The 13,908-nt window shown below is 39.6% G+C and overlaps 1 protein-coding gene across 1 annotated transcript; it reads right to left on the minus strand.

Moving 5' to 3' along the window:
• Positions 1 to 638: 638 nt before the first annotated feature.
• Positions 639 to 13,380, minus strand: VIP3 (Transducin/WD40 repeat-like superfamily protein). The gene is made up of 3 exons (XM_088858710.1): positions 13,151 to 13,380; positions 12,374 to 12,822; positions 639 to 1,614 (listed from the first exon to the last, which is right to left on the minus strand). The coding sequence occupies exons 2-3, from the start codon at positions 12,710 to 12,712 to the stop codon at positions 979 to 981; spliced, it is 975 nt and encodes a 324-aa protein (XP_088714836.1). The 5' UTR covers positions 12,713 to 12,822; positions 13,151 to 13,380; the 3' UTR covers positions 639 to 978.
• Positions 13,381 to 13,908: the final 528 nt, after the last annotated feature.

Genomic DNA, 13,908 nt, shown 5'->3' on the forward strand with positions numbered 1-13,908 from the left:
GCCCACGTACAGGTAGGGAAGTTAGTTTTATTCATATCTATAGAGAGCAATGAGGAGAGAGTGTCTTTCGAGGGCCCGCAATGGGTTAGGCCCAAGTGTCTTTAGAGGGCCCGCAATGGGTTAGGCCCAGTTTGGGCTGGGTTGACCTGGGCTGGGTTGACCTGGGCTTGGTCCGGGTCTTTAGAGGATCAGTCTGGACCAGGCTAAATGGGCCTTAGTCTAGGCCCAGCCTTAGTGGTTGGCTAGGAGGGCCAGCCCTATGGCCAAAGTGGCTACCAAAAGCTAGGACCTCTGGCTAAATTTTGTAGCCTCCACCTAGTTTTTTAAGACAAGCATGAAGATGGTTTTGCAAGGTAAATTATGTAAGTTATATTCTCTAAACCTGATGGTGCAAAATATTGTATTGTTGAAATCTTAAAATTTCGAAGCAGAGCAGTCCCCCAAAACAAAAATTCACTATTTCAGTTCAACTATAAAACAAATCTCAAAGAAACTAATATGACAAAAAAAAGGGAAAGGCCTGTTTTATGACGACGGTGCTTCCTTTTCTTGTTAATACGGTTGGTTGCCAGAGAAGAAGAAATCAGAATGCCAACCCACCCATTACAAATCCCAAAAAGAATAACACGGGCCATGAGTAAAAAAGGAAAACAGAAATAAATAAATAAATATATCAGAGCTCTCCCTCAATGTTACACCAACGGCGACCCACCTCAACCCCTGGGCAGACCTACAACCTCAAGCTCACAACCACACGCACCACCCAACCAACCGACAAGCTCAAACCTACCTTCCCTACCAGGAAAAAAGCGAAAAACGTTCCAGTCCTCTTTGCCATTGCTACATCAACAAGAACCTAGCTCAACATGGGTCAAAAGTCACAACCCACAAGCATCTCTGCAAAACCTAGAGAGGCCAACCTATGCTTGAATGCGCCTTCAACCGATTCCACATTTAATTACATTCTTGAACCCACTTTCACGAATAGTCATACAAACCCACGCTCTTATCATCTGAAACACTCGCAAGCCTCCCTGCTCTCACACCTGTCCCACCTGGAGGCCTAAACGCAACCCCCCAAACCTGATCTCCATGGCTCGACATGGTCTGAACTGCCGCCCTCATTGACAAATCCCAAAGCCTCACCGTTCGATCACTTGAACCTGAGGCGACAGCCACCCCATCAGGGCTTGCATCAACACTAAGAACCCAACTGGCATGGCCTGACATGGAGGCCACAAGGGTCTTCCCATCTGAATCATACATGTGAATATGGCCATCATCAGAGGCAGAGAAGAGAATACGAGGATCAGCTGGTGAGAACACTAAGGAGCGAATGGGCATGAAGTGGCCCTCAAGGTGGTGGAGGAACTTTCTAGAATTTGCATCGAAGATGGAGATGGCTCCATCCATTGTGCCGCATGCGAGGCGCTTGCCATCAGGGCTGAAGGCGATGGAGAGGATGAATTTGGCAGCAGCCTTGTCAGCTGGGGAGGTTGCAGGCTTGGGAGTCTCAGGACGGGGGACAGGGAGGGTGGCCTCAAGTTTCCATGTGGCAGTGTCCCATAATTTGATGGAGGCACTGCCTCCACCAGCAACAGCTAGGGTTTCACCCTGGAGAGAGAGAGAGAGAGAGAGAGACGATTAGCCTTTTCGAGCAGGAAAATAGGATGAAACAGTGAGCAGCCTGAGTTCAGTAAAATTTGGTGCATGAGAGAGAAAGATGCAGAAAGAGATCCATAAATTGGTATGAGAATGATGATTGACATTACAACCAAGAAAATGGGACCTAACCATCAGCAAACTAGGTTTCTTCAAAGGAATTGTATACAATGCGACCATTTACCTTTAATACATGGTGGTCACAATTACTTACAACTATCCGATGTGAAATTTGATAGCTTGGATATGAATCAAAGTTCGAAAAAATTTCTTTTGAAGTTTGAGCTTGGTCAATGGAATAATTGCAGCTACCTAATTTCACATCCAATGGTCAAGATTAATATGATGACCTGGTACCAAACATAAATGGTCGCATTCTATATTTTCCCTTCTTCAAAAGCAATCACCCGAGTAGGTAAGAGATCAGCAGACATTTGTATATTCATGTGGGTGACACTGTGTGTGTGTGTGTTTGTGAGAGAGAGAGAGATCCATTATCCTAGGAGAATTGTGGTTGGCAGGTTAAATAAGACCTCAATACATGATGAATTTGTTTTTGTGTATATAGGGACTAAGGAATAGATCAAACAACATTTGTCAGAACTTTAAGAAACAGCTGTGGAATCATATATAAGTGAGCTCGCCCATTCATAACAAATAACAAATCGAACTATAAGACCATTTCTTTTGGTACAAGGTCATAATCATTCTAAACCATCAGATATCATATTCTAAAATTTTGTAATGATCGATAAATTTTCTTTTGAAGTTTGAGCTTGGTCAGTGGTGCATCCCCAACTGTCTGATTTTAAATCTAATGGCCACAGGTAATTGTGACCTCCTTGAAAGATAAATGGTCATATTATATACTTGTCCCTAATTAACGGCATTCACATCCCTTGCAATGAATTAAACTATAGAAGCTAGGACAAAAGCAAAGGTGCATCACTTTAAAGAGAACCTCACCAAAAGGAAGGATTCCCCTTTGCATTCAATGGGCATCATAAGTTCATTCCTAAATGAATCAGAACAGAGCAACTCGGGAAAGGTAGCACATTGAAAATAGCAACATAAATCAAACTGATCAGAGGAGGCACTGAAGGAGAAACCAGACTAATACCAAACTATTCCAAGAATCCAATTACCATTCATCACTAGGAACATGATACCACTTTTGAACTCCACCCCTATACCACTGATGCTCTTCCAGACTCCAAATACCTTGGTATTCATATACAAATAAAAAAAGAGACGCATTAGTATTCTTTCTTTTAAAGTTAGTTCCCTTGCCAGACCAGGCAAAGTCATATTTGCCACTTATCAAACTCTTTCAGATTTAACCACCCCTAAAATTTGACCACCATTGGCCCATCAAAGCTGAGTTCATGAACTTTTATTTTCCAATCCCCACAAAGCCCATCTTGATACGGAAATACATATCAGCCACCTAACAGTAAGAAATTTATGTCCCTTGATGCTCCAAAACTTAGGATGTCTCTTTGGGTGCATCCAATTTCATCACCACAATGGCCAGCATTTGGCACAAAGGCATAAAGTACATAGTGACCCATGAACAAATTGAGGTTATGACACATCAATCAACTACCATTAATGAGATGGCACTAAGTGCTTCAAGCTAGAAATTCATGGAAATAAAAGAAAAAACAGTTACTAGGGATGAGAGAGGAGAGCTAATTGCTCATCTAACTTTTTCCTCAAGTGTTGTGAGACGATGTACCACACCAGTGCCATCTACAATGATCTCGTAGCTCTATAATGTATAGAGTTTCTGATAGCGAAACCCTGCTGTCACAATTCGCAGTCAAGATCAAATGGTCCAAAGACCTGAAAACTTTATTACCCAGCAGTCAAGGAAGCACCAAACACTTCTGCTCATTATCATGGAAGTTTGCTTACTCACTGGCAGTCTCCCATGAGGTATCCTCATTATTTCTTGACCAAAAAAAGTAAAGAGGGAGATAATGAAGATGATTCAAACATAGAGCTGGGCCAACACTAGAAAACCACTGCCTGAATGTGACTAAATGGGGCACAAAAGGAAGCACAGGTCCTATGGAGATCCTGTAGTTCCTAATTGTGTCTTCATATTATTTGGTCTGCATCATCTCACGAATTAGTGGGCAGCACTTAAGGAAGTGAGTTGCTAGAGCGCAATTGAAGATAGAGCTATCTCTCACTGATGTATGTACTATGATAGTACCTATTTTGTCGTGGAAACATATATTGTCCACATCATGCGGATGTTTAAATGGTGCACAAGCACCCATCCAACAATTAAAATTGCAAGGGAAGAAAATGGACGGTCAAGTGCGTATAGTATTTGAATTTAAATAATTTATTCATATTGTATTAACTTGAAATCAGCATTTTGAAACTCGGCCAGGTAACTCGGATTTGCCCTATGGGCGAGGCAAGTTTGCCCTGAGTACATGGTACATACATTTATACGATAATAATGTTCCATTCTTAACGAGTAACATTCAAGTGGCACGCTGGGTAGCGTGTAGGCCTGTTGTCTTATACATTGAGGGTTCGAATCCCTCTATTATAACCTTGTCATTTTTTTTTCTAAGAGAAATCAGGAGTGACAAATCAGAAGACAATCGTTGTGAAGAGGACTCTATCCCGAGACCTCTTACAAAAGCACCCCTGCACCCCTAAAAGGGAGAGAACTATCCATCATGCCATTCAAAGACTAGTGTTCTTAAATTGAAGTATATATTATATATATATTCTAATTTGTGAGTTGATTGTTTATTTTTTAAACTCGAACTCTACTCGGGTGAGTTACTCGGACTCGCCCGAGTAGCTCGACGCAAAGAGTACTAGGACTCGCCCGAGTACCTTGGCTGAGTCGGTTTTTTTAACACTGCTTGAAATATTGGGTATCCACACTCTCAATGAGGTGCTCCTAAAACAAATATAAAAAATAATTTGCAAAAAATAAATTGACCAAAATATCTTCTTGAAGCTGATAAATTGACCAAAATATCCCTAAAACAAAAAAGGTATTTTGGTTAATTTATTTTTCTGAATGATTTGTTTTATGTTTATTTAGGAGCAGTGCATACACCTTCAAAATTTCATAACAATCCGACCAATAGAAAAACAATTAAACTTAGGCTATGTTCGATGAAATAGGATTTAAATATTCAAAATTTTGAAAATTTGAATCAGAGCTTCTTTTAGCTTTCCATATTTCTGGATCTCAAATTATCCTCATATGTCCTTTTTTGTGCATGTTTGACTGCCTCCTCGTACTTACAGAATTTTGCTTGAAATCCTGCACTTGGTTATCAAGTATCTTTCTTGGTTATTCTCATAAAGCGATTCTTTCCTTAACAACCTACTATCCTAGCCAATAAAATCTACAATTCCCATGTAACAATACTGCAATTTCCTCAATAATTCCCCGCAATTGTCACCGGAGAATATTGGGCGTCATTGGTAAATGGACAACGATCGCCTCTGCAAGAAGTTTGAGCATGCTCTGGAGCCCAATATAAAAATCCTAACTAACGGTGATAACTGATAGGGCGCCATGGAAGCTACAGACCGAAAAAACAAAATAAATGGGGGACGAAGCCCTGGTATGAAGAAGGAGCTGTAACACACAAACCCTTTCCCCCCCTCTTCTCTCTCTCTCTCTCTCTCCCTCTCTTATTGGTTAAAGGAGAGGGTAAGGTGGTCAAAGGAAAGGGGAAAAAGCTCTATGGATCGTGTGAAAGAAAAGCTCAATGAGCTTGTGCGGCACAAACTACTTCTCTCTCTCTCTCTCTCTCTCTCTCTCTCTCTCTCATTGGTTAAAGTAGAGGGGAATGCGCGCAAAGGAAAGCAACCCATCCCGTTAGATTTTAGCGACTGCCCGTGAAATCAAATCCCATAAAATTTAAGTCCGACTTGAATTACATGGGATTCAAATAATAAGAACTTATCCTAATTTTCAAGGCAAAGATTTTGGTTGATCAGACTTGACTTAAGAACTAAAAAGATCATGATTATTACAAATCTTATTTTATTTTGAAATATTAGGATAATAGGTAGTTACCAAACATACCCTTAAAATACCACATTAAATTGACGCCATCTATTGTCATTTGTTCTACTCCTTACCAATGGAGGGTGCCCGTGCACCATCTGAGCATCCACATGATGTGGATGCTATACCAACCCTTTGTGATTCTTCCATAACTTTCACTATTTACCAAAGAAAAGAAAACTGCTCACTAGCCAAAGACCCTAAAGAAGAGATAATATCTAAAGCACATCAGAATTGAAAACTACCATTCAGTGCCAATTTAGATTGAAATCAATCAAGGAAAACCACCATGTAAGACTTGACAACCATTAGGTACTCTGTTCTTCCTTCTAAGTAAGATTCAAGCTAAATTGCTAATGGGGCCCAACGAAGCACACAACAGTAGGTTACATGAAGCATGTGACCACATTAGCAACTGTTGAAAAACTCTATGATCACCTACAAACCGAAAATCCTGGATCATAAAGAGTCATGGGAATTTTGATCATAGAGGAGTCTAAGGGGTCAGTGATGGAAACACCTTAACCTCCAATCAAACCCATTTTTGACCACATATTTCACATTTTCAGGCCTCTTCAATTCAGTTTCCAACATACTTGGCGGGAAGCCAACTCTGCTAACATTGTGTTTGCAAGAGAGGCAGCTGCTAGAGGGACCGCAGCACAGTCAGAATAGCAGTGAGCAATTTGTATGAGAGCTATCCCCAATTTTGTACCAATTTTGTACCTTTCAATTCTCTTCCACAATATACTTTTGTGCACAGGAACTCCCCAAATTTTGTATGCCCGAGCATCCAACCTGTGTGTTGCATTTTTGAAGACCTACACCTCAGAGATGTTTTTCTAACTATATACATTAAATATATCAATACTAAATAAACATGATTGGCAGTTATTTCATGACCTAGCGCAAGCTTATTGTTCAAATTCTTAAGTACATATCTCATACTAAAGTATGTGTATAACCTTTTCTGGAAACACATATGATGCTTAACTGACACTGCAATATACATACATTTCTTTGTAAATATAGTTTTTTTTTTTTTGCCGTATCTAAAATGTCTGGTAATTTTTATATTTACACCCACATCCCTTTTTTCGCATTCTTTTTAAATTTTTCCAAAATGCCCTCGGGTTGGCACCCACCTGAAGCTCTAAGTTGCATTGCCGAATGGAGTGGCCACATGGCTCAGAGTTCCGGATTTGCCTCATGGCTTTGGAGTGCGGGTCAGCATGCATTTTGGGTTTCCAACTTCAGAGTGTGGGTCACCACTTCAAGTGCCAAACTGAGCTGAAGTGCTCTAGGGTGTGGGTCGGCCCTTGGTGTCCTTACCCGCATTTTGGGTTTGCCACGAGACACCAGAGTACCAACCTGTCGGCAGGCACTCCAAGTGACGACTGGACTTGAGCCTCAGTCCAGGTCAGCATGCCAACCTGCACTCTGGATTTGGCACAACCTGAAGTTCAGGTTGAGTCGGCACTTGGAGTGCCACATGAGGGCATTTATAAAAAAGAAAAAAAAAAAAAAAGGGACGACTATAAAATATAAAAAGAATGCGAGATCCAAAGCTTCCTTTCAGTTTGTTGTATACGAGTAAATTATCCTTCTTCTTGTGTACTACAGGGTTTAAGGACGAGGACGATGATTGATGGAGGGTAAGAGTTAGGTGACCTAAACTATTTGGATCATAGCCTAATTGGTGCTGCTCCTCACTTTTTTGCTGCTCCCTTCGTATGGCATTGTCGGCTGAGCCATCCTTCTCTCAATAACTTGAAGTTGTTAGTCCCTTCTTTAGAGTTTGTGCCTACTTTAGAGTGTGAGCTTGTTAGTTAAACAAGTATCATAGGGTGCTATTTCGTCTTACAATTGATAAACGATATCCCAGAATTGATAAACGGACACTTCTTCTATTTGCAATTGTTCCTTCCGATATTTGGGGTCCTACCAAAGTACAAAGCTATCTAGTCAGATATTATATTGATTATTCACGAATGACATGGTTATATTAATAAATGAGAGAGATGAGAATTTCTCCATTTTTAAATTGTTTCACAAGGAGATTCAAACACAATTCAATAAGAATGTGTGTTTTACATTCTAATAATGCTAACGTGCATTATTCTAGAAACTTTCAAAATTATTTTACTCAAAATGGAATTTTACATCAAACTTCTTATGCACATACTCCTCAACAGAATGAGGTTTCTAAAAAGAAAAATCAACATTTAATTGAAGTGACCCCCACTCTGCTAATTAATACCCATGTTCGATATGTTCATTGGGGAGATGCCTTGCTGACCTCATGTTATATGATAAATCGTATGCCCTCTTCAATTTTGTATGGAAAAACACCAACTCTGCTCTCTTTCCTGATACTCCATTGTTTGTTGTTCCTCCTCGAGTGTTTGGGTGTGTTTGCTTTGTTCATGTGCTAGAAACTGGCAACGGTAAGTTAGATCCTCAAGCTATCAAGTATGTTTTTCTAGGGTATTCACGCTTCTAAAATGGTTATAATTGCCATTATCCTGCTTTACAAAAGAAATTTGCTTGTGAAGATGTTACCTTTATAAAAATACTCCCCATTTTTCAGAAGAGGATCGTATGCTTGATACAAATTTCTTTTGTCATGCTCTGAAAGAAGTCTCATCCTCACCTTTGATAGTTGCTCTCCTATTCCTTTTGATTCTTCTTCTTCACCCTCAATCACTGGCCTTGCTGATCCCATTTACACATCATGATGTCCCTCAGGAGCAGCCATAAAGGTTGACACAAGTGAAGGATGGACAACTCCAACCAACTCAGCTAGCCGCTCAATTATCATCTTCACCTACAAATCCACTTTGTACTTCTAACTCACACTTTGTGTCTATTGATAATAATGTACCTATCGCCATTCGTAAAGGTATGAGGTCTTCTACTCACTATCCCTTTGCTTACTTGATTATCTATACAAATTTGTCACCATCATAACAAAGTTTTGCTCTTTCATCTATTTCTATCTATAAATCTTATTAGGAAGCACTTTCTCATACTGGGTAGAAGAAAGCAATGGAAGAGGAAATGGATGCACTCAACTTGATTGATACATGGGAGCTTACTGAGTTACCAATTGGAAAAGAACTATTGGGTTCATGCAGAAAAATATCATTCTAATGGCACTGTCAAGATATTAAAAGCCAGATAAATTGCGGCCAAAGGACGTATCCAAACCTTTGGCATTGTTTACTATGAAACTTTTGCTCCTATTGCTAAACTTAATTCAATTCAAATGGTTAAAATTGTAGTAGTAAATAAGGATCGGCCACTACGGCAGCTTGATGTCAATAATGCCTTCCTCTATGGTAATTTACAAGAAGAGCAACTACCTGGATTTGTTGCTCAGGGGGAGCTACACAATGTATGTAAGTTGAAGAAAGCCATTTACGATCTGAAGCAGTCCCCACGTGCATGGTTTGAGAAATTTAGTGAAATTGTTGTGGTATATGGATTTACAACCATGCAGATCATTCAGTGTTTATTTGGAAATAGGACTCCATGGTAATTGTCGTAGTTGTTTGAGTTGATGACATTGTCATTATGGACAACAAAGGACTGAGGCCAGCTAAGGTATTTTTTAGGATTGAGGTAGACAGATCAAAGCATGGCATTAGCTTATCTTAAAGAAAGTATACAACTCATTTGCTGACAAAAACTAGAATTTTAGGTGCTAAACCAATCGATACTCCTATGGATTCAAATGTAAAATTATTTGCTCATAGGGGGAGTTGTTTGACGATCCAAGAATGTACAAAAGATTGGTATGCAGGCTGATTTGTCTAACCATCACTAGGCCTGATATTGCCTTTACAGTGAGTGTTGTGAGTCGGTTTAAGCACTCTCCCAGGATTCCTCACTCGGAGGCTCTTCATAGAATTTTAAGGTATCTAAAGAGAGCTCCAGGTCAAGGTATGATTTACAAGCCCAAAAATCATTAGAACATTGAGGGTTGGGCAGGTTCTCCATCTGACAGGGGTGTACAATAGGCTATTGTACATTTATCCGTGGAAATCTGGTTACATGGAGAAGAAACAAAATTTTGTAGCTAGATCTAGTGCAAAGGCTGAATATAGAGAAATGGAACATACCGCATGTGAATTAATATGGTTGCTGATGTAGGAGATGGTATTTACTATTGTTGAGACTATGATGTATTGAGATAATAATGATGCAACCTATATAGTCAGCAATCCAATGTTCTATGATAGAACTAAGCACATTGGAGTACGCTGTCACTTTATTCAAGAGAACATTACTAGAAAGAAGGTGTCTACTCCATATGTGAAATCTAAGAATCAGTTGGCATAAATCTTCACCAAAGCCATGGGGCATCATCTGTTCCAAACAATTTGTTCTAAGCAGGCATGAGTGACATTTATGCTCTAGCTTTAGGGTGAGTGCTAAAGTCCTTTGATGCTTATTTCTCTTTCATTCACATTATTAGGACCTATATGTCTTATTTCCAGACTGCACGTACTGACATTTTTTTATTTCATTAATATAAAAGGGGAGTGCATGGGTAGTATGGTCTCTCTCGCTCTCTCTCTCTCTCTCTCTCTCTCTCTCTCTCTCTCTCACAGTAAGATGTCCTAAAAACCATGGGCAAATCCGATTCAATCTTATATCAGACCAGTGCTACAATTTGAATGACATAGTTAGATTACAAACATAAGATATAGGAATTATGGGATCTCCCTACTGAAGGTAGTGCGAAGTTGAACTTTGAGTGGCAGCTCCAGGGGAAACCCCGATCCAGCAGGAATTGGGAAAATATTCAGAGACCACCTAGGAGAGCCTTAAAATCATATTCAGTCCAAGAACCCTGTGTTAGCCCACAGAAGTAAAAGCTGAACCCTTTTAACTAGCCTAAGATGCTTAGACCCGACAGAAGATAGTGATTACTGAAGGAAATGCATTAAATGTCATAGGGTAGGATAGTTGAAGGATGGCTTATTCTTGGATGGCAAGTCAAAATATTTAAGAAATTTTAGTTACCATCAGCGACTTAGAGATAAACTTCCACAACTCATTGAGAGAGTCCAATGAGACTGCAGAACAACTCACTAGACAACCTAGACTAGAAATTTGTCGGGTTTCTGGTTCCGCAGGTTGAGCTGTATATAGTCATGCTGTCTTGGGTCCATTTGACCAAATTCTAAGACAACTGACACGCTACTTAAGTGAACACCAATAATGAGCCTCTCTTCAATCCAACTGCATGAGTTCCTTTTGTCATCATCATCATCAGATATCTTCGCAGTTGCTTGTGCTGATTCCAACTGGCTTGGATTCTTGGAAACATAAAGACGATGCATATATGTATATTTTTTGGCATACCAAGAAACAAGATAAATCCAAGTCTAGGGCAAATGAATAAGCATAAGATATTTCAGAAAATACTAGAGAGACAATCACTTGAAAGAAAAAAGTCGCCTAATTTTTCTTTCTTAAAAGAAAGTCATTGTTTTTTATAGTGTTAACTGTTCTATATTAAAAGAAGAAAGAAAATAAAAGGGGAATCAGATACCACCCACACGGGGGTTCTAGACCAAAACTAGGCTATCCACAGTTCGATATAAACACAATTACGTGATATCTCTAAATGTAATGCTTTCAATTCCCAAGTTTACATAAGGACGCAGAGCAGATGGAGGATCCCCTTTCTAAAACTCGCATTTTGTTAAGGTGGTTAGGGCATTCTTCCTCGACATTTCAGAAACAATTGGGTCATTGCATCTTTTGGTGAGAGTTTCGTAGATGTTCGTTGTTTAGTCCCTCTTCCTCTAAAACAAATGCGCAATATCCATCATCCAGAAGAGAGAAAGAGAGAGTGGGCGGGAGGGGAGGGGGGGAGTGGAGAGAGAGAGAGAGAGAGAGAGAGAGAGAGAAAACATTTTCTTCAAAAGGCCAACAACAAGATCGGTTTATATTCACAATCAGATGATGGGGACCATCATACTGCGAAGCCTCGTTCAATAAGAGTTTCACAACATTTGTCGGTGGGAATTCATTTAGGAATCAAAGGCCCACTAGGGCAGGAACCACATTTTGAGATAGCGCATAGCTCAAGAGACCCTTTGGAGCCCTGTGTGCATTGGTTATTCCAACCCTTGAGAACAAATGTTCTTATTGATTAGGACAATAGACCTATGCTTCAAGAGATCACTTAAAGAAAAGTTTCACTCTTTAAACATTATGATTGTAGACATTACAGTTCATATTCAAACTTCAAAGAAAACGAAGAAAAATACAAAGGTAGATTGCAGTGGAAATGGAACCGTACACTGAAATTTCAGAGACTCATGTAAACAAGGTTAAAGAATCAAATATTTATGGGATAAGATATACATCACATAAAAATAAATATAAAACCAATTCACAATAGAGCACATCAGCATAGAACTCCAAACTAACATCTCCAGGAATTGTAGAGATTCAATGGAAAAAACAAAAGACCAACAAAAGCAATAGTAAACAGTATAAAAAACAAGTTCCACACAAAGCATAAAAATAATACCAAAACAAAGAATGTTAAGGCAACACCACTCTGTGAATACCTCTCGCCACGAGAATAGAGGTCATATAGAGGAAGAGCAAGAAAGAGAGAGAGTGTACCTTGGGATCAAACTTCATGCCCCAAACTTCAGAAGGGGGAGCCTCAAGAGTGGCAATAGTGGCATTGGTATCGACATCAAAGACTCGAACAAAGCTATCAAGAGAGGTCGAAGCGGCAATGACACCAGATGGGTGAGCAGCTACAGAGATAACACCAAGACAATGACCGGACAAGCTTCCTTCACAGCTGAGATCATCAGTACTCCAAAGCTTCACAGTCTCATCAAGAGACCCAGTCAAGAGACGAGCAGGTCTCGTTTCAGTTGCAGGGACCCAAGCAAGCCCCCATATCGACTCGTCATGGGCGTTCTCAAGAGATTTCAGGCCTGCAAGCTTCATGATGTACCAGGAAGAAATAAATAGAGAGAGAACCTTAGGTTTTCGTTGATCCCGGGAAGCGATGGAGAAACCTTAGGTCTTCTTTATAGTCCCGGAAGAGAGAGATAAACCTACAAGAGGCAGAAAAACCCAGGGTGTTTACTACTTTCAATCCCCGGAAGGGAGATAAAGCCCTAGGTCTCTTCCCTCGATATAAGGGAAGACAGAGAAAGCTTTGTTCCTTTCAACAGAGAGAGAGAGAGAGAGAGAGAGAGACAGAACCCCTATGCTCTTCCTGAAAACAGTAAAGAGAAACCCTAGAGTTTGCAGGAGATGAGAAGAGAGAGCAAACTTGTTTTCGTGTTTCTAAATTGGAGGGTTTAAAGGGCATAAGAGCCTAAACCCTAAAAGCAATTTCTGGGGTACCGTTGCTTTGAGCTTCCCTGTTAAGTAACTTACAGGAGAGAGAGAGAGAGAGAGTTTTTGCGACGCTTTTGTTGGCGTGACGTGCAATGTTCAGGAGAGAGAGAGAGAGAGAGAGAGAGAGAGGAGCTTTGGCGGACGTTGAATTTGCTTGACGTGGATCAGAAGTTTTTTCAGTTCCGACAGAGAAGAGAAGGGAATTTACATCATATGACCATATCTACAAAAACAGGCGGGTTTCGCCCTTGTATTGGAGAAGCAAGGCCCCTTCAAAATTCCATTCGAAAACCTTATTTGAATGTTTAAAAACCTTTTAGTTGATACATATAAAAGAAAAAATAGATTTTAAGCCTAAAAATAATACATATCGTAATATGATATTTAGAGTCTCCATGTTCATGATTTTAAGTGATTATACGTATGCTTGATCCGCACTATTTTTTTATCTTTAAATTTCATAATTAGTCATGAAAAAAAATTTCTTAGTCATCATAAAGGTTTCGAAGATAGGAAGATCTATGCTTTCCCAACCATCCAGCCGTCCAATTTTGATCAAGAGAGCCAGCCACTCACCGTTTGATCTTATATCGACGTCTCAAAGTAATTTTTTTTTTATTTTTTTTATACAAATTGTATGAATATGAAATTTTGGTACGTGTCATATTCTCATTAGAGTGCACCCATAAAAATTATCAAAAATAATTTTTTGATAAACTATAATGACCAAAATACCCCTTGAAACTTTCAAACGTATTTTTATCATTTTATTTTATTGAAAATACTTTTTTATATTT

This window comes from Amborella trichopoda, chromosome 2 (assembly GCF_054954075.1).
Source record: "Amborella trichopoda isolate Santa Cruz 75 chromosome 2, AtrichopodaSantaCruz75HAP2 v2.0, whole genome shotgun sequence".
Classification (NCBI taxonomy): Eukaryota; Viridiplantae; Streptophyta; class Magnoliopsida; order Amborellales; family Amborellaceae; genus Amborella; species Amborella trichopoda.